General features: G+C 38.0%; 1 protein-coding gene across 3 annotated transcripts in view; it reads left to right on the top strand.

The window, feature by feature from the left end:
* The window catches only part of LOC128999463 (protein spire-like), a 205,204-nt gene that overhangs the window by 149,459 nt on the left and 34,778 nt on the right, over positions 1-20,967 (top strand). For all 3 annotated transcript variants that reach the window (XM_054426000.1, XM_054426002.1, XM_054426001.1), the window contains one exon: positions 15,485-15,576. In XM_054426000.1, the coding sequence (XP_054281975.1) occupies positions 15,485-15,576 (92 nt within the window). The remainder of the gene's footprint in view (positions 1-15,484; positions 15,577-20,967) is intronic.

Consider the following 20,967-nt stretch of genomic DNA (forward strand, 5'->3'; position numbering starts at 1 on the left):
ACTGTAAACATCTTCTTGGTCGTAAATTTTTGATCACATTTAAATGCCTGTACATTGTTTTTCAAACATTTCCCTCCTCTACAAATTAGAAAACACAATAAACACTCCTGAATTGGCATCAGACCCTGGTTAGTAGTCGCTCCGTTAACACACTGAACGGATACATTAATCAACATAATGAAAAAATTATCCGTCACTTATAGTTTGACCGAGCAGGACGTAGTCACAGTTTACGAGAGAACTGGGGGTGATCGTATGAAGTATTCACAACTGTGGAAGGAAGCAGTCTCAAACCTTATCAATGATGCAAGTACAGAAGTAGAGTTTGGCACTGAAGCGATGACTCCTTCAGCAACAGGCTAGTCCAGTCGTCAGTCAACGTTTTAGTACATTTCTCTAAACATTTTTACCTTTCGGAATGATTAACAAGAATATTTTGTTTATCTTAGTAAATAATAATTACAGAGTATGGGTTTGGTAACAAGGAATACTGATTGCAACACATGTTTAACTTAACGCTCCTACTTACGCATTTGGTAAAAAACCCATTTGGTTTAGGAGTAATGACAAAAATATTTATTTGTAAGATGGAGCTAAAATACTTTTTATAGGCAAATATTCCTACAAATCTGTGAGTGCCTTCGATTGTTTTGATGTGCACTTATTTCTTTCTTCTAATCAGAGTTAGTTGGTTTTTTAAGGGAGGGTGGATTATTTCTATAGAAAATTTGTACTAACTAGTCAACTATAAAATGCAGGGTCTTAATTTGTATGAGAAGAGAACGTCTTAAAAGGCTGCATTTGTTTCTAAGCACTTCTTTATCGCAATTGCATATTTGACGCTAGTATAGCAAGTCCTCAGACATTATAACGCTCGGAAGCTCGAGAAAGTAGAGAACTCTGCCGTAATTGGCGGAGAGTCGTGAAGTCACTTTCCTCTGGATGATTGGACGATTGGTAACATTGGGCGGGAAGTGTACATATTATGGCGGGAGTGTATGCATAACATTACAACATCTTACAGGTGTTACAACGGTGTTGTTGAGATAAAACCCCAGTTACTGCTTCATTTCTGCAGCTTTAGTTTTTTGGTTATAAGGTTCGGTTAGGAATGATATCGTCGGAGATGTTGAGATTTTCAACAGATTCTAAAGAGGTTTCGCTTTTTAAATGGAAATTCCTTCAACATTTCAACCACAGTACAATTAACTGACATAGACAATTTAAACCATGAACGAATTCCGCGATCACGTTCTGATCTATCGTCTTCTACGACTTTCCTTTTGAGACCCAAGCATTCCTGGGAAGATTCTTCCAAGATTCTATTTTGCTTAAACATGCATACACACGTTATTCCCAACCGTTGGGGTTATAATTTTTTCCCCAAACCTAGCTATTAATAGAAACGAGAGATCGTCCAGTGGTCGAAACTCGACCAAAGATATGTAATGTACTCACTTCTCTATTTTCATTCCACACTGTAAATAAAACATGTGATTCGAGTTTCTTCCATTTGTTTTGATTTTCTGTTTATATCTCGTTGTTATTTCGTCACCAGCATGGCAACGCATAAGATCCATGTTAATTTTTTCAAATTTTTAAACTCATTTTTTGTGCTTATCTTTGAGCCTATTTAAATTTATAAAGGGATTCTGCACACCTACAGGAAAATTTCTTTCTAACGGTATGCGCAGATTTACCCCACGATGCACACATTTTACATTTACATTTTACATTTATTGTTGTCATGAGAGCCGAAGCCCCCTGACTGCATACCCGGTACCTATCCTTTAGGACATACCCGGGCCCCATGATGTAGGCCGAAGCTTATGCATCAACCTTTAGCACATCATGGGCGGATGACTTAAGGTCATCAGGCTCGCCGGCTGCCGAAGCAGACCCTTCGGAAAGAGGGTTGCCCCTCAATCCTAACCAGGGATTCCGGCTGCTTGTTTAAGCGTCACTCCACCTGGGTTCCACTAGGTCGGGACCTAGAGGTCCATGGTAGAGCGCCCCGACGCATTTAGTGCAAGCAACACTCGGGACCTATCTAATCCCTGACAGGCAGAACCCGCCATCAATAGCCAGGAGGAAGGGGACCATCAGCACGCTGACGGGGGGAACCCCAACCTCCCATTTACACCGCTGCCCGATCGAGGCCTTACCCATTGCTGGGAAACCAGAGATAACCAGAGCGATAGATCCCCAGATACCCCTGGCGGGCTCGGACCCAGCACCCGATCTACTTCGTTTGCCCGTCAGACCCAACATCACTGCCAGGCCATCAGGGTTTCCCAAAAGGAGGCAGGTATAGAAGTGGGACCCACCCGGATGAACCTATCCACCAGAGGTGGCGACACCCTTGACTCAATTGAGGTTCCGGAAAGAACCCCCCACACTCAAGATAACCATACCGTCCGTGCTCAGAGACAGGGATTGGTTTGCATAAGTACCTACAAACCGTTGCCCTCACACTGCGGAAAGTTACGTTGCCCTTGAGTGTCCCCGTGAGCTGCGGGTACTTGCCCGTTTTCACCTCCAGGAAAAAGATGCACACAAGCTGAGAAAAAAGGTTTTAAAGAAACATGCTTGCCTATTAATATATAGATAGATACCCATGGTTTAATTTCTTGTTCAGCTTGCCAACTAGTTCTGATCGTTCTCATCATAACACTAACTGCTCCAAGTGATTATTGCTATGATTACCTCTACAGTATTAACACCCGAATTTGTGGCAAAATAATCTAAGCAATTTAAACATACGCCTGCTTAAATAAATATGTATATAAATACTTTCTGAGTGACTTGGTTCAGAGTCCATCCCACTATAGATCTATACATGAATGAGTGACGAAGATATTAGATTAAACCATTAAACCATTGCTGAAATACATGTATTTATATACTGCGTGGGTCACTGCCCCAACCCAGTTAGGCTTGTGTCACCCGGGCGGCTGAGCTCAGCTGTGACGTCACGTGTAGGTAGGCGCAGGTCACGTCAATGTAGCCGCGCAGGCGCTCCAACCACCCTTGTGTTGTCAGTCACATTCAACCCCGCGCGTGACTCGTGACTCATCCTGTGGTGTTATGTGACCAAGTTCGAGTCACAGGTTGTTTTAGGGTGATTTAGGTTGAGTTTGGAGTGTGGGAACTGTGGGGATCTGGGTTACAAATTTGGGGTAGTGAATGTGATAAGAGGGTGTTCTGTAAGCGTCAACGATGTTTGTTTTTGAAATTTTGGATATGATTTGATTTATGTTGATTAAATTTCACTTTTGCGTTTCTTTCTTGATGTGTCAGCAAAATAAGTAAACATTGTTTGATTGAAATGTGAACATTTAAGTTGTACAACGCAATATAAGTCAGACGTTCTTGCACTTAAATTGTACAACTATAAGTCTAAAATCCTTATTAGTACTGTTGTCCTATTTTAATACTTGAGTTTAAAATTTTACTTATTGCATTTTCTTCAAGGTTTTCTTCAGGATAAATAAGATACAACAACTAAATCATATATAGAGTCAAATTTTGTATGTAGTACCTCAACATTGAGATAATTATTTAATTGTCAAACTATTGTACGAGCGATGCAGTAAAATCACTAGTATTTCGAAACTATTGATCTAAATTATTTACGATAGATTTTGATTTTAGTTCGACAACGTATAATTTCTCCGTTTGTAAATATAAGACTTCATCTTTGCCTTGTTTGTGTATATAGGTTATGACTATTGTAGCCAAAATTTTTGACTAGAAGTCAAAGGTTTTGGATAGTCAAAAGTTATAACCATAAATACGTAGGAACTTTAGGGTCATCAACATTATTCTCACATAGGACTGTCGCAATGCTCGGGGAATCTCCAATGTTTGATGCTTGTTCGCACTCTCTACCTTGTGTGTCAGTGTTCGTGTCCCGGGTTGTAAGGTAGACCTCCTCATGATCGTCAGTAGTGGATCCATCGTAGCAGGGGTCGTCCCCCCGGAGGAGTCACCCGTGGACCAGGAAGAAGCTCAGGACGCGGAGTCCTGGCACAGCAAGTTCACAGGTACAACCAGTGTTCTAAGGAATCCTAATTGTTTTACTTCTAAGATGCCATTTCTAGCTAACGCTCCTAAGAAAGTTTTTAATCGTCCATCCTTCTATAAAGGTGGTTCACCTCAACCTCTTCCTTTAGAAATTGCCCTGGACGTCTTATTTTTAAGCGGTACACAAAAGACAAAAGCACTCCTTAAACGCAGAATGTAACCTCAGGATTCTTGTTTTTCCAAACTTGAATGTCAACGTTCATTACATTATTAAGTTAATTCCTCCCTATGCATGGAGTTGCATCAAAATGCCTTTAACGCAAGTTATAGTTATGCTAAATTAATTTCACCATTCGTGAATTTCATTTATGATGTCTAAGTGTAATAGTTTGTGCAAAACTCCTGACAAACTGTGATAGGAAATTTATTATTCATTCCAACACAGCCAACTAAGTACCTTAGCGCGCATGTATAGTGCTGAGGTAGTTTCCGGTGTTCTGTTACTCTTGCATCTTTAAACGTCACACAGCTAAATTGTACATTTTATGCACCGTTAGATCATGGTGTTTCTGCTTATGTCAACTGGGGTCACAGTAATGTACCTTCGACTGATGTGAATGCGACTTCGACCGTTTGACCTTGTCAACCGCTGATTGGACTTGTCTGCTACTTTAGGTAGGTTGTTCAGCAGATATTATGGAAATTTTTAGTAAAACAATGAAAATCACTATAACCTAAATTACGTTCTTACTCACACGGGAGACAAACTAATTACAACACAATTTTAAAATTACCTATTAATTTCCAATAGAAAAATACCTTTTTATGTTAAAACATCTTGCCTACGTCATTGAGCTACTCGTCCACTTAAGATAATTTCTCCCTAACATTTAACCTTCGTTCTTTCAAACGTAAAAAGACCATTGGTGTTGAAAGACATAGCGAACAATAGTCTTGCACGTAAATGCAGAAACGCATCTCGCAACTTCATGTGACCAGGAAACACAGGGTGTTCCGTGAGTACAGATCCATGTTGTAAGCTGATGAGAATGCCCCAGTTGCTAGACGCTACACTGGGGCACTGGACAATACGAATGTGGGGCATGTCCAGATAACTCTTGGTACATAGTGAAAGTCGTTTGTTTAGTATGTTTGTCTGACTGTGTCTATCATGAGATGTCACCCGTCAATAGATACGTACTGCTGTTTTGTTCTCTGAGTTGTTAGCGAAAGTGGTTACGTGCCGAATGATGCTGGAAAATATGATTGCGGTCGTATATTTGTATTAGGTATGCAATCGTCAAAAGAATGTATTGCAACAGTTGCTAGAAACTAAACAATATTGTATTTTCCATCTTGCAAAGGGAGAACCATTTCGTATGACCCAAGAAGGATGTACCTATTATACGTATAATCAGTGTTTCATAGAGTTAAATTTTGTTCAAAGCATTACTGTTGTACTATGTTGTTTAATGTGTATAATCTTTAAAAATGGCAATGCAACTCAAATATATTTTAAAATTTTACAATTTTAGATAGAGTTTTTAACGTTTTAAAAATAAAGGCGATTCCAATCCGTTATCAATAAACAATTACAATTCATTTACCATGGTGCAACGTTATTTCCATATCGTTATCCGTATATGCATAGTGTCTATAATGCTGTATATCATAAGTTATGACTACAGCAGGGGCGTTACTCAGGTAGTACAGGTCACCTAATCTGTATGGATGTTTCCCTCAAGAAATGTTTCTCATTGAAGCTTTTAGGTACTTATTCTCTTTACCGCCATATCTATACATCCCTTACATGAGTTACTTTTAAACTAAAAAAAGAGGCACTGCGCACTTTTTTCGTAAACATTTTCTAGATTGAGCTGTGGATGGATATATCCGTTTTGGGTACTCTGAACACAAAAAAGTAGTTTTCAAAGGGATATCTTTATGTTTGGATGTGTATTAGATACAGACTATACCTGTAGTCTAATTTTGATAAATCAATTGTAAAATCTTTTTTTAATATAAACACTTTGAACGATTTTGATTTTAATTTAGTACCTATGTTATAATCCTTTTAAATTTAATTAAAATAGTTTACGGTTTAAAAGTTATTACAATTTTTGGTATTTTACCTATAAAACGTCATAGTTACTCCCACCGTATATGGCATAAATCATTGAATGGATACGGACTGTAATCAGAAGTAGTGTTAAATGAAATATTCAACAATCTATCTCAAACTATAATAATGTGTTTAAAATCTAATTCAAATGTGATTTCAAATATTCACGTTTTGCATTTATCTCTCTACTTATGTCCAACTACATAATTTAGCTAGCTGAGTTGGTTCAACTACGAAATGTAGGCCAAAAGCTCTTCTTGTTGGTTATGTGTTGCCAAAATCAATACTGGCGTATACACCACTTGTCCAAACATTGTTAGTGTCATAGAACGATCGATAACATCCTAGAAACGTTCTAGAATAAGACGTTTCAAGATGTTTTTGGATTCTGTTTGTTTCATTCTGCATTTTCTAATTTATTAAAAATACTTGTTTTAGATTCTTCCAAAAAAAATGGTGCGCGTTTTATATAAATAACCTACTTCTATCCTAAAAGTAACTCAATTTTTGTTTTCAAATAGTATTCTTCTTGTAATATGTTACTGTATAGCTGCTTATTACGCGTTTTAGTTTACTTCGTCTTTTTGCAAAGAGTACCTATTTATTAATACGTTATAATTTCGTATTCAAAATTCTTGATTTATACTTTTCCAAAATCATATTTTCATATCATGTTTCCTGGGGAGATGATTTTTCACGCCCGGACATCATTGTAAGCTGAGGCATTCAGCTGTCATGTGAACAAATGTCTTTATCGATTCCAGATTTGTCTACTTCATCGTCTAGCTCAACTCACAAATTGTCGTTAAAGATTCATGGTACAGAGTACAGAGACGGGCCGTGGTGTGTACACTACTGTATATTATTATCTGGAGTATCACTTATACACTACATAATACATAATCACAGGATGTAAAATGTATTTTTAGTCATGAAAATGTTATAACCTTGACTAACCTTCAATAATATGTGAAAACCCAGTGAATCATCTTTACTAATCGCTGTAGGCGTAAATGTTTACTGTCCAAATAGTACTATCTTTATCTTTCGTTATAAATAAACAGCGAGACACATAGAAATGTTTACCACATGCTAAATCAACTTAATAAATGTATTATATTGATCTACATTAAGAATTATAAGGGTTAACTAATGGGTTTAAAGCACTTTTACACATAGAAATCTTGTGTGAGGAAAGAGAAAAACACTAGAGACATTACGTGTTATATCATAAGCTTCTGCGCAATGTTTATGTGTACACCTTTGTAATTATGGTTATTACAGTGGCAATAGGCCACCCACCAACGCCACGGCCTTAAAGTTGGCTATGGCTTAGCTTTTCTGTAAGTTTGTAATTATAACTTCACAATCAGCTGTTAAATCTTCCTTAGTGTCACGTAACAATAGGACGAATCAGCTGTTTAGTATATGTTTTTTTTTCATTATTTTGACACTTTTGTTTGGCCCAAACAAGAGGTTTAAACAGTTATATTCTTCTTTAAATACTTAGATCGACTATCCTATAGGCACAGGTACAATGATTGAGACTTCACAATCAGCTGTTGCCAGGTGGCGGGTATGACGTCACACACGACCTCGTGACTCCAGCTGTGGCAGTTCCGTTACTCCAGTAATCTGTTACTCTCTTCTCAGCCTCCGGGAGGACTTTCGCGGCGGAGTGTTTTGTGCATTTCACTTGATTGTATATTTTCGTCACTCTTGTTACGAAATCTCCGGTTTTGATGTTGTTTGTTTTTGTTAACTCGTTAGAAGCTTAAGATGAACTTACGTTTTCCTTCTATTAAGAACCTTTAATGGAGTCGTGTTAATCGTTTCGCATTATCACTCTTTGAGATTTATTTAATATAAAATTACTGTATATATTTAAAAAATTGAAAAAATAGAAATTTTCCAAACATTAGTTCTTTAACAATCGTGTTGGAAAATGTCCGTAATGACGACATAGTCTGTATAAATGGGACGGGATTCAGCATTCAAAAGTCGACGTTACACGCTTTGAAATGGTTGAACGTTGCAAAAAGTGCAATATGCGAGAGAGATATATTGGAAATATTACATAGAATATATTATATTCTAGGGTTTATTACTATTTCCAATACAATAAAGGAAATACGGTTAAGCTTCTGTCGATCACACAGCTCTTCCTTTGATCTTTCCCTCACTCAATGTCGCTTGACCTCACATTGATCTACTTCTGGAATCGCTCAGTTTCCCTTTGATCAGTAGGAACCGTTTGCCTTTAATACTACAGTATTGGGTTTACTTAGTTCTGTGTTCAGGGCCGTCCCTAGGGTAAGCGGCGCCCGGGGCAAATGTGGTCGTGGTGCCCCCCCCCCCCCCCAGTAATAGTCGCATTCACATATTTTAATACTATGTTAATACGGGATGGACAGGATTGAATTTTTAGTTCGGGACGGGATTTTTCCTGTGCATAAACGACAGTTTTGAGTATTGCAGTTACCAAAAAAGACAAACGAAATTAATTTTTACCATTTATGGCACTGATCTATCAAAACAAAAAAAGGGTAAAAATTTACAGGTATAGAAAATTGTGACTCGCGGTCGAAATGTCTCGCGGTCACAGCGTGATCATCGGTATGACTCGCGGTCACAGCGTGATCATCGGTATGACTCGCGGTCACGGCGTTATCGTCGGTATGACTCGCGGTCACAGCGTGATCATCGGTATGACTCGCGGTCACAGCGTGATCATCGGTATGACTCGCGGTCACGGCGTTATCGTCGGTATGACTCGCGGTCACAGCGTGATCATCGGTATGACTCGCGGTCACAGCGTGATCATCGGTATGACTCGCGGTCACGGCGGAATCGTCGGTATGACTCGCGGTCACAGCGTGATCATCGGTATGACTCGCGGTCACAGCGTGATCATCGGTATGACTCGCGGTCACGGCGGAATCGTCGGTATGACTCGCGGTCACAGCGTGATCATCGGTATGACTCGCGGTCACGGCGGAATCGTCGGTATGACTCGCGTTTACGGCGGAATCGTCGGAATGACTAGCGGTCATGGCGTTATCGTCGGTATGACTCGCGGTCACGGCGTTATCGTCGGTATGACTCGCGGTCACGGCGGAATCGTCGGAATGACTAGCGGTCATGGCGTGATCATCGGTATGACTCGCGGTCACAGCGTGATCATCGGTATGACTCGCGGTCACGGCGTTATCGTCGGTATGACTCGCGGTCACGGCGGAATCGTCGGTATGACTCGCGGTCACGGCGGAATCGTCGGTATGACTCGCGTTTACGGCGGAATCGTCGGAATGACTAGCGGTCATGGCGTTATCGTCGGTATGACTCGCGGTCACGGCGTTATCGTCGGTATGACTCGTGGTCACGGCGGAATCGTCGGTATGACTCGCGGTCACGGCGGAATCGTCGATATGACTTGCGGTCACGGCGCGATTGTCTGTATGACTCCGCGGTCACGATGCAATCGTCGGTATGACTCCGCGATCACGGCGCGATCGTCCAAATGACTTCGCCTCCTGCGTTCGTGGAATTACCGTGAACATCGCTCGCGATAGCGGCGTCATCGTCACTCGCGAAGCGGCAAAATTGCCGATGATCGGATCAAATCCCGTCCCAAAAAATTCCCGAATCAAATGTAATCATGTCCTGATAATCGGGATTTTTCCCGAAAATTTCCCGAAATTTCGGGTTATTACCAATAGCCGCTGCGCGGAGCCACCTCAGCCGCGGCGCCCGGGGCAGCTTGCCCCGGTTGCCCCCCCCTTCGGACGGCCCTGTCTGTGTTATGTGAGGTTTCAAACCATACAACTATGAGGGAAAAAGTTGTCAGTTAGGTTACAAATGAATCTCTACGTTTCCAACTTTCGAGTTTTGCATTGTTTAGTAAGTTGTCAATTGTTTCCGTTGTGATCTAAGCTTTAGAATGCCTCCACTTTAAGGCAGTGTATTGTTGTGTACTTGGTTTAAATGCTGTATTAGCTAGGATAAACCTAAATAATAAACTAGAATTCAATATTCTACTTTTTAACTTAATATCTTCAACGTATGACAAATTGCTTTTTAAAAGTACACACTTTGATTATTCAACCAAGTAAGTTAATCTAAGGCTGTCGCTCCTAAAACGCCATAAGACTAATGACTACACGTAGATCGATTTCCTTTGATAACCTTTCAATGACAAGTAAATGCAGCAAATTGCGTTTTAAGTCAATTTTGTCTGTACTTGTTGGCCTATTGTTATCACGTCTAATCTAAATTATATTCGAGTTTTCCAGGGATTAAAGATTTAGATTGAAAGTAGAAACCTAATACCAGGAGCAAAGTTAGAAAGGTTATATTAGGTTTAAATTACTGCCATAATTATTCTGTCCTTGAACTTTGCTCTACCGAATAACTCAGTGACCGGACCCATTGCACAACGTAGGGCGTGTCTATGTGAATGTAATTATAACGTGCGCAAGATTGCGCCGTCGAGAGCAATAGCGCAATCCTTTGTTGCGCCGATTGCTAGCTACAAACGCAACAATTAACACCAGTCGCTTCCTAGTTGCCGTTAACAGCAACGCAATAACGGTTTGTCAATAATTGCGTGTTTTGCTGGATTTGACTGGATTATTATCTATAGGAATTTCCTAAACATGAGTGCGTTTCTTGTAATTAGTTGCGTATGACGAGAAGATTCAGTTATATCCCACGGTTATAGTCGCCGATGTTTTGATGCATCTGCATAGTTGAATTAGTTGGACATACATACGGTGCTGCATTCATTCAAGCCCATTGCTTTGTCTGTAGTGTCTTTCTGTGGGTGTTTAAATCATTACATTCCTTGAATAGTGTCATTTTTTATGTATGAGGTAAATTAATTGTTTTATTCATAAAGAAATCAACTTCTAAATTATATTTCAATTTTCGTAACGTACAAAAAAAAGCTTGAAACTTCCTTTTAAACCATATCCTTTTGGAATACAAAGGTTTTGGAACTAACTTTATCTGGGCTGCTAATGGCTTAGTGATAAACCATCTACAAACAGTTATGTTAATGTGATGTTGTGATAGAAGGTACCCGGAAGAGGAATTAAATGATGATGATAAGTGAAGACAAAGGTTATTTTCAGTTTAGGATTTCCATCTAATGGATCTTTAAGACAAAAGTCCTCCCAATTTTAAATTGTTATTTATATCGTAATTCTACGACTTATTCTTAGTACAATAGGTCTAGTAACACACTTGGCTAAGAATAGTGTAGTTTAACATTTCCCAGCTGGTACAATACTAGACAAAAATAATTAAATATAGATGAACAGCCGTGCTGCGGTTAGCATAGGTTCTGGCGTCCACCACTGGGAGCGTTTTGTCTATGGTATAATATAGTGCCTAATCAAAAATCAAAGCGTACAAGCTAATCAATGACTTGTAGTATTTTTGACATCAAATCCGACACAATTTAGCTACACGCAATCCTCTAGCCCTGACCAACGCTTGCTTTTTGCTTGATAATCTGATTATTGGATTGAAATGCATTTCTCAGGCTTCTTGCGTGCCTTGTCGCATTACCTTACTTTAACGCCTCCATAGACAGTTCTATGTTGACCTTTTGTACCCAGTTACGCCTGATATATTCGTTTTTAACGGTGAATATTCGCAACTTTAAATATTTTTTTGTAATTTGTGAAACCTCGCTATTTTCTAACAAGTTTACAAAACTGGTTCCTTCCTCTGCATGATATCACGTTTCAGTTGGCAAACGTGATATTATATTTCGCTTGTCGCAGAACCCGTCGTAACAACCTCAATAACGAGTTCGCAAAACTTCTTTGCCGAATCCAGGATGACTGCAACTTGTACGTGTTAGCATTGACTATACACAGAATAGAATTACCATGTAATGTAAACTTTTGAAGCCAAGAAAATAGATGAAGTTCAGGACCATCTCACCAGGGGGTACTAGTTTATAGGATTAAATATTAATTTAAATCAATGCATAGAATTGTAGCAAACAACTGATTGATTAATCACTTGACACAGAATATCGTCATTAGTTGGAATACCATCTCAACCACATTTGTTGGCTTCAAATATTTACATTACATAGGAAGTCTGGTGTTAGTATAAATGAGTAATGCATTGGAATGTATTTGAAATTCCCAGTCAGATTTGGTTGGTTACTTCTTAGTTTTTCCTCAGCTGGGTTTATTTATAGTTTAACACACAGTACCTAGTTAAAATGGTAATTGAAGGGTGTTTATCTATTGTTTAGGTTATTAATGGTATTGACAATTGAAACACATAAAATGACAAATTAATTGACTGTTCAATTGTATTAAAAACGTGTATGTATATGCGTTATTTAATTAATCATTGCCTCCAGGATTGAATATTGACAATATAAAATAGGTTTACATACCTTAATTACGTCATCAATCCTAAATTACAACGTAATTTTTTTTAGTTTGGGCGACTAGTTTCGAAACTATATTGCGTTATTTAAGTTCAAGCACCTAAACTCTACGATTCATGCAATAATACAAAATACACAGATCATGTGACGATTATCTGCCCCATCTCTGACACAAGTCGCCTTGTTACTAACTGCCTTCACAAGATGGCAAAGTCATCGTCCTTGTTCTGTAACTTGACATTTCCAGACCGATTTACGACTACATTCGCTCGTTTGGCGGCCAACTCCCGCACCACACTGGCCTTCTATATCGATAGTGTGTCTTGTATAACAATACATTGAAATGCCAATTTTGATATTAAAGTAATTATTTTATTAAAGGGGAGACTTATACGGCTACGCACCATATCACTGTCGTGATATTTAGGGAATTTCAGAGTCGCATCGACGTTTTGACGTTTTACACAGTTTTGACGTTTCGGCATAGTTGCTGATGCCATCTTCAGAGCTGCAGCTTCTCAGTGGTATTCCGTTAGACGTTCTACGTCAGCTCACCGTTTCTGTGATGTGTTGTGGTTTTATCCCAAAGAGTAATTTGTTGAAGTGTTTATAATTTATTGTTCCAAGCCTATTCTTCGTTATCTCGCATTAAAATGTGGTTTGAGAACTCTCGGTGTTTCGTGGATATAAATATAAACGTTTTCTTGAAATACCAGGGATGTTTATACAACGGTTTTAAATCAAATTCAAAAATTGCAAAGTTCGACCAAATATTATAGATCTCATCCATTTTCTTAAATAATTCACAGCTTTTTCCCTAGTCACGTTTTTATTGTTGGAGGGGGGGGGGGGTAGCTTGGGTATGTTGGTTTCCTGCGTAAAATCATGTAATTTACAATTATTTATACCACTGAAGTATAAATCATATATAAATGGATTACATTTCTCAGGTCATTCAAAAGTGATCACCACTGCCAACTGAATATAGACTGAGAGTGGATGGGGTTACACTCGGCTGGCTTCTATTAAGATTAACTACTTCCATTTCGCAAGATCTTGATTGAGTAGATGTTCAGAGGGAATCTAGAATACTTTTACATCGATTCTTTCTTTGAGAAATAAATCACATACTCTGTAAGCAATAAAATTCAAAATCACACCTCTTTTAAAAATTACACAACTAAAATACCTCTTTTTATGAAATAATTACTTATAAAAAACTAGCAGAGTACCCGTCCTTCGTACGGGGTTGGCATGTAAGTATAAAGTGACATTAGCGTATGGTTTGACAGCTCCATTTAAATAATGTTAAATAATGTTTTCATTCAGGATAGTGACATCATTATTTTAAATATGATCCTTACCCTCTCTGTTCTAATATTCATGCAGTATTTAAATGAATGTTTGAACCAGCTGTATGGAATTGTGAAATCAAAATCAATTTGACAGTTAGTACTGCTTGTTTACATTTTAAACTTTGTAGGTTTGTTCTTTGTTGTCATGGATACCATCAATCAAAATTTACTTTAAAATCTCTCACCTCCGATTTTTGAAAGCCCACGGGGCAGAGCCCTAGGACAATATCGAAGCGGGAATAGTTCTATATGTATCCTCGGAGCTGTAGCTTCATTTGTGTGCAATTTGAGCCCAATAGGTTCAGTAGTTTTTGAGATTACCTCATACAAACACAGACACCACCTCTTCTTTATAATAGTATAGATAGATAAATCCATACAGATCAGCTGTTTAGCAAAAGAACACAACAATGGAGGTATAATCCACCAGCTTTCGTTGAAACAATAAATAATCTCATTTATTAATTATCAGTTAATTAACTCTCTTGTCTATTTTCTGCTTTCAACTCTAGATAATTTACATCGTCAACAGCAGCGTTGAGTATTTAATTACACAGCAGAATGAAGTTGGTAAAAATACAATAATCAAGTTAAAAAAATTCGGCTGACACTCTTGAAAAAATGGTATAAACTTTATATCTCTTTGGATGCACGATTTTATTGTGCTTTGTAACTTTGGTTTGTATAAAATTAACAGCTGGTGCTATTTTGGCAAATCATCAGCTTCTACTTGATTACAAAAATTCAAAAATAAATTTTTCAAATAACTTGTTTTATTTTAATATACAATGCAATGTTAAAATAAGTTTTTTTTTAAAAATTTTTTTACGTTTGTGCACCAGGTTAGGTGTAAAAAGTGGGCAAATAAATTTTAGTCGCATATCTCTACAATGACAGGTTCAGTTTTAATTAATTTCGCAAACCCAACCGTAACTAAAAAGTAGGATGGTTATTTAGTTTGTAAGGTTTAGTTATGATCTCTGTGTACTATACTAGGTATTAACTACTACTAGGTACTAGGAATTACTAAGTATTTCACTATTTATTTAAATTAAACATCATACGTGTTTTTGATTCTCCTTCATATTGTGTGTCGTAGTCAGTTAGGTTAATTCGTTGCATTATTCCTAACCGAGTGAATCCAGCAGTATTTCACAATAGGGTAGACTTCTGTATCTGTTGGCACAAACAACCGAATGAAAATATAGATTATTCTATTGTTTCGTTCGATATATCGATCGATATTTGATCGATTGATATTTTCATTCGGTTGTTTGTGCCAACAAAAACGGAAGTCTACCCTTCACGATAATTTTCATATAGGCCTACATCACGTATTCCTTTTTTTAAGTTTTTACCTGTTAAGTTCTGTTTTTTTCTGTAAAGGTCCTCAATTTTTTAGGTCGTTTCTGGCATCTAGTATTTTCGTGAATTTAATTTATGTCGTGCTCGTTACAAGATATATTACTAATTGGGTTCTCCAAGTATCAGTGTTCTTTTTTGATCCTTTGCAATTTTTAAAGCTTTGTTTATATTGTATGTATTTACGTTTTCCCATTGTTACAGTTGTTCCGTTCGATGAGTCGATGCAGCCGGACTCGACGACTCCTCTCAAAGCTACAAGACGACTCATCAAAGTCGACTTCTCAGCAATCGAGGTAAACAAACAATAATCACGTTTATCTCAGTAATCTTCATAACAATTTTGGTAAACAAATCCTATCAGTAGTAAACTTCCTAAGCTTCCACAGACAATCAGTAAATGCATTAAGAGTATGTTTAAGCATTGAATTCGAACAGTGGTAGTAAACTGGTCTTAATATAATCTACAAACCATGTTTGAATGTTTCATTTTGATTACGTAATCGCTTGAAATTGGGTTACAAACAACGAAGAAAATACTACAACAGCAAAATTCCCTCTATATAATAAACTGAAAATATCTCCTTAAAATTGAGTTCATCTGATCCTTAAGGATGGACATTCTATAAGTGAGAATGTCAAATCCAACATTTTAGAACCAAAACTGGCTTCAAAAGAATGTACCCTGGTGTGTTGTTTTAGCACAACATTTCAATATACAGTAGTTTAGATTATTAGTGACCCGATATATTACAACATCTACTCTACAACATCACCTTATACCACATGGGTGGGGTTGCACCAGAGGCAAGAACAATGCTTGGGTGGATACCATATGTCGTCCTTTATATACAGGATGTACCAAAATTACACGTGATCCAAAAACATAAGACGTGATTGTATGGAAGAAACGGTAGATTTTTTGCTAATTGAAATTAGTGTCATAATTGATCGTTAAAGTTTGCTTTACCAATTTATCTGTAACGTAAATCTATGTATAGTAGGCAAGCATGTTTCTTGGAAACCTTTTTTTCCAGCTCGTGTGCATCGCAGGGGAAATCTACGCATACTGTTAGAATTTGTCTGTAGATGTGCAGAATCCCTTTATAAATTGAAATAGGCTAAAAAATAATCACAAAATAAATATAAAATACCCCCGCCGCAGCAAACCTGCATACTAAGCGAATTTCCATTTGACTGATTGGATTTACACTGAAATGTCTAGTTAAAAATATAACATTTATTTATTCTTGATTTAAATAAAATTAGTTTAACAAGTACTTAGGTTTGCTGCATCAGGGAGGATAAAACTGTTTTTTTTTTTTTTTTTTTTTTGGAAAATGTGAATAGTTAGTAAGAAATAAAAACATTTTCCAAATTTGATCAAAATATGTTCACAAACAAGCAAACTACAACAGTTTACTTTTTCTCCATAAGAATAACATGGGAATTTTAAATTTACAATTTTTTGGAATTTTCTCCGTAACTATTAGGCGCATAATAACGCTTCAATATACCAAATTATTTGTTTTTTTAAGCTCTACAAAATGGTTTGGAAAGAAATTGCAAAATTTTATGTGTTTTGGGTCAAAAATGGGAAAAACCTATTTTTACCCCATAAAACTCCCCGTAAACCCCAGTTCCCATGGTCCGATCATGCTGGATCGCGAACTCGTTCATATATATATATAATAATAATATATATATAAGTAGGGTACGCTGTACTTGGGCCCGCCAATCAGAGAGCAGCATTTCATCCCCACCCCTCCCCTAGGCCACGCCCATCAGCCAATCAGAGCGCAGCCCTTTCTCTAGGCCACGCCCCCTAGCTAATCAGAGCGCAGCCCTATCTCTAGGCCACGCCCCCTAGCCAATCAGAGAGCAGCATTCTCTCTAGGCCAATCAGAGAGAAACATTTCCTCTAGGCCAATCAGAGAGCAGTATTTTCCTTAAGCCGTACCCTAGAATTTCCACGTGGTCTAACCTCACATGTGTTCTAACCTCACTTTTTATTTTCCCGCCAAATAACATAACCTCACTTCCCCCAGCAAATATTGTAAATGTGATTGGTAAGGATTGAACCAGTGAACCTCTTAGATCAACGACTAATGCTACTCCTACTATGATACAACACCATACTAAAAATCAACACATCACCCCGACTGGAAATGAAACGTTTGGCAATTGGTAAGAATCGAACCTGTGAACCTCTGGCTCATACACAGTCTTATACACAACCAACTGCTAGGAAGAAACATTATTCAGATTAACCATCATTCCAACAATACATAATATCTATGAAATGTTTATTATATGTTCAACAATTGGTGGCCTTTAGAAAGGCCATTTTTGTTCTCTATGATAAAGTTCTGCTTAAGCCTTTTTCCAGTCGGTTAAACAATGGATATGGGAATTATAATTTGCTTTGTCATTGTTATGGACTGTAGTATATAGGTATATGTAAATAAAACTCAGCAAATACTGTAAATGTGACTGGTAAGGATCGAACCCGTGAACCTCTGGCTCATACACAGCCTCATACACAAGTAGGGGTGGCAGTACTTGAGGTGAAATCACGTGACACCCTCAGGTAAACCATCTGATCAGCTGATCCTACCATAACCTTATTTGTATGTATGCTTTCCCGCCAGTCGTTCCCGCCAGCTGACGTAGCCTTATTTGTTTATATAGGTACTTAACAAACCAAATTAATTATAGGATAAAAAGTGTGACCGGGTATCGACCCCGGACCTCCTAGGTGATGGATAATGTCTAAGCCATCCAGCTATGGAAGTAGTTGTAACATATATTGTAGTCGTCAACTGTTCAACAACCTTAATTGTGACCACATAAGCAGCTGTGAAACATAATTTCAAGGTGAAATCCTTCCTGCCATAACCTCACACTACGTATTGTATACGTATCTCGCCAATTAACCTCTCCCCAACTGTATTTCCAAATCACATTAACCTCACTCTTGTGCCATCTGCTTTCCCGCCATGACCTCACTTTACGTAAATGTAGTTATTTCTATTCAATTATTAAACACAGTTACAGATACAGTGTTTATAGTGGTAAATGACAACCTTACTTTACATATACAGGGTGTGTAAAAAAACATTATATTTTTATTTTATTTCATACATATCTAAATGTAGTAGTCCATAACAAATGTGTACCAATGATAATTCATGTATCCAATGTTAAAAATAGCTGAAAGAGGGCTTAAGCGGAACTTTACCGTTGAGTATAAAAAACGGCCTTTGTAAAGGCCACCAAATGTTGGATGTTAAATTTACACTTCATAGATGTAATGTACTCTTGGTATGTCCAATGGGGTAACGGATTGTGTAAATGGTTCTTCCTAGCAGTGGGCTATGTATGAGGTTGTGTATGAGCCAGAGGTTTGCGGGTTCAATCCTAACTATTCGCAAAATACCAAGTAACTATCACCAAACGTTTCGTTTTCGGTTGGGGTGTTTTTTGTATAGTGTTGTAACGTAGTGGGAGTAGTATGAGTAGTAGTATGAGTCCTTGATCTCAGAGGTTTGCGGGTTCGATCCCTACCAACCACCAACTGCTTCCCTTCTGGTTAGGGTGATATTTTGAGTTTTAGTATCGTAGTAGGAGTAGTTACAGTAACTTGTTTAGAATGTGGACCTATGATCCTGGAGGTTCATGAGTCCGATCCTTACCAATCACCAATCGTGTCATTCCCGGTTGGGGTGTTTTTTTTGTTGGTATGGTGATGTATTATAGTTAACCTTTTGTATATAAACCTATGGTCCCAGAGGTTGAAGGGTTTGATCCTTACCAATCACCAACTGCTTCCCTTTTTGTCAGGTTGATATTTTTATTTTTAGTATGTTGTTGTAGTGTAACGGGAGTAGCGTGAGTCATTTATCTCAGAGGTTCACGGTTTTGATCCTTACCAACCATAGTTTGTATCATATCCTGTTGGCGTGATCTTTTGTAATGTATTGTAGTTAACTGTTTGTATATGAGCCTAAGGTTGTGGGTTCAATCCTAACTATTCACTTAACGTTTCATTTCTGGTTGTGGTGTTTTTTTTCTTGTATGGTGTTGTGTTGTAGTAGGAGTAGTGTGAGTCCTTGATGCTAGAGGTTCACAGGTTCGACTCTAACCAACCACAAAACATGTTATTTCCGGTTGGGTTAGCGCTAGAGGTTTACGGGTTCAATTCTAACCCGATTGGAATGGTTAATGGGTTCGATTTTAACCCGATTGGGTTAGTTTTAGAGGTTTACGGGTTCGATTTTAACCCGAATGGGTTAGTTTTAGAGGTTAACGGGTTCGATTTTAATCTGATTGGGTTAGCGCTGTAGGTTCACGGGTTCAATTCTATCCCGGTTGGGTTAGTTAACGGGTTCGATTATAACTCGAATGGGTTAGTTTTAGAGGTTCACGGGTTCAATTCTAACCTGATTGGGTTAGTTTTAGAGGTTCACGAGTTGGATCTTAACTCGGCTGGGTTGGTTAATGGGTTCGATCCTAACCTGATTGGGTTAGTTTTAGAGGTTCACGGGTTCAATTCTAACCTGATTGGGTTAGTTTTAGAGATTCACGAGTTGGATCTTAACTCGGTTGGGTTGGTTAATGGGTTCGATCCTAACCTGATTGGGTTAGTTTTTGAGGTTCACGAGTTCGATTATAACCCGGGTGGGTTAGTTTTAGAGGTTAACGGGTTCAATTCTAATTCGACTGGGTTGGTTAAATGGTTTGATCCTAACCTTATTTGGTTAATTTTAGAGGTTCACGAGTTGTATTTTAACTCGGTTGGGTTGGTTAATGGGTTCGATTCTAACCTAATTGGGTTAGTTTTAGAGGTTCACGAGTTCGATTCTAACTTAGTTGGGTTGGTTAACGGGTTCGATCCTAACCTGATTGGGTTAGTTTTAGAGGTTCACGAGTTCGATTTTAATCTGATTGGGTTAGTTTTAGAGGTTCACGGGTTCAATTTTTACCCGGTTGGGTTAGTTTTAGAGGTTCACGGGTTCAATTTTAACCCGGTTGGGTTAGTTTTAGAGGTTAACGGGTTCGATTTTAATCCTGTTGGGTTAGCGCTGTATGTTCACGGGTTCGATTCTAACCTGATTGGGGTTAGCTCAGAGGTTAATGGGTTCGATACTTAGCTGATTACATGATCTTGTATATGTGATATAACCTCTGTTTTCCCACCAAGTAACATAACCTCACTTTATGTTTTACTCTGAGTTGTATCAGTTGTTATAGTTTCAAATTCTCCACCAGGTTGCAGCTCCAGCGTCTTTCCAACTACTGTTAAAGCTTAGCTGATCACGTGACCTCGTACTGTATATGCATACGTAACATAACCTCACTTTTTACCTAAACAAGTTTATTAATTCATTACTGGAGTGCTAGTGTCGATGGTATTTAATTTAAAATAACAAGTCCCTAGTAATGAATGTATAAAACATACTTGATATAAGTTTCACTATAATGGTTATACTGTTAATTCTATATATGAGTGTATTAAATGTTTGATGTCTAACTATGCTCTGTATAGTTCTTAATATGCAAGTTAAATTGCCTTCCTGCTAACTGTTCTCTCCAAATAACATAACCTCACTGTATGTATCTGTAACATAACCTCACTTGTGCACGTAGGAACTGTCATAGGCTTTCCCACCAACTGTTACCGCTAA

Source organism: Macrosteles quadrilineatus, unplaced genomic scaffold, assembly GCF_028750875.1.
Source record: "Macrosteles quadrilineatus isolate MER2022 unplaced genomic scaffold, UCM_ALF_1.0 Scaffold_8__2_contigs__length_117827958, whole genome shotgun sequence".
NCBI classification, from domain to species: domain Eukaryota; kingdom Metazoa; phylum Arthropoda; class Insecta; order Hemiptera; family Cicadellidae; genus Macrosteles; species Macrosteles quadrilineatus.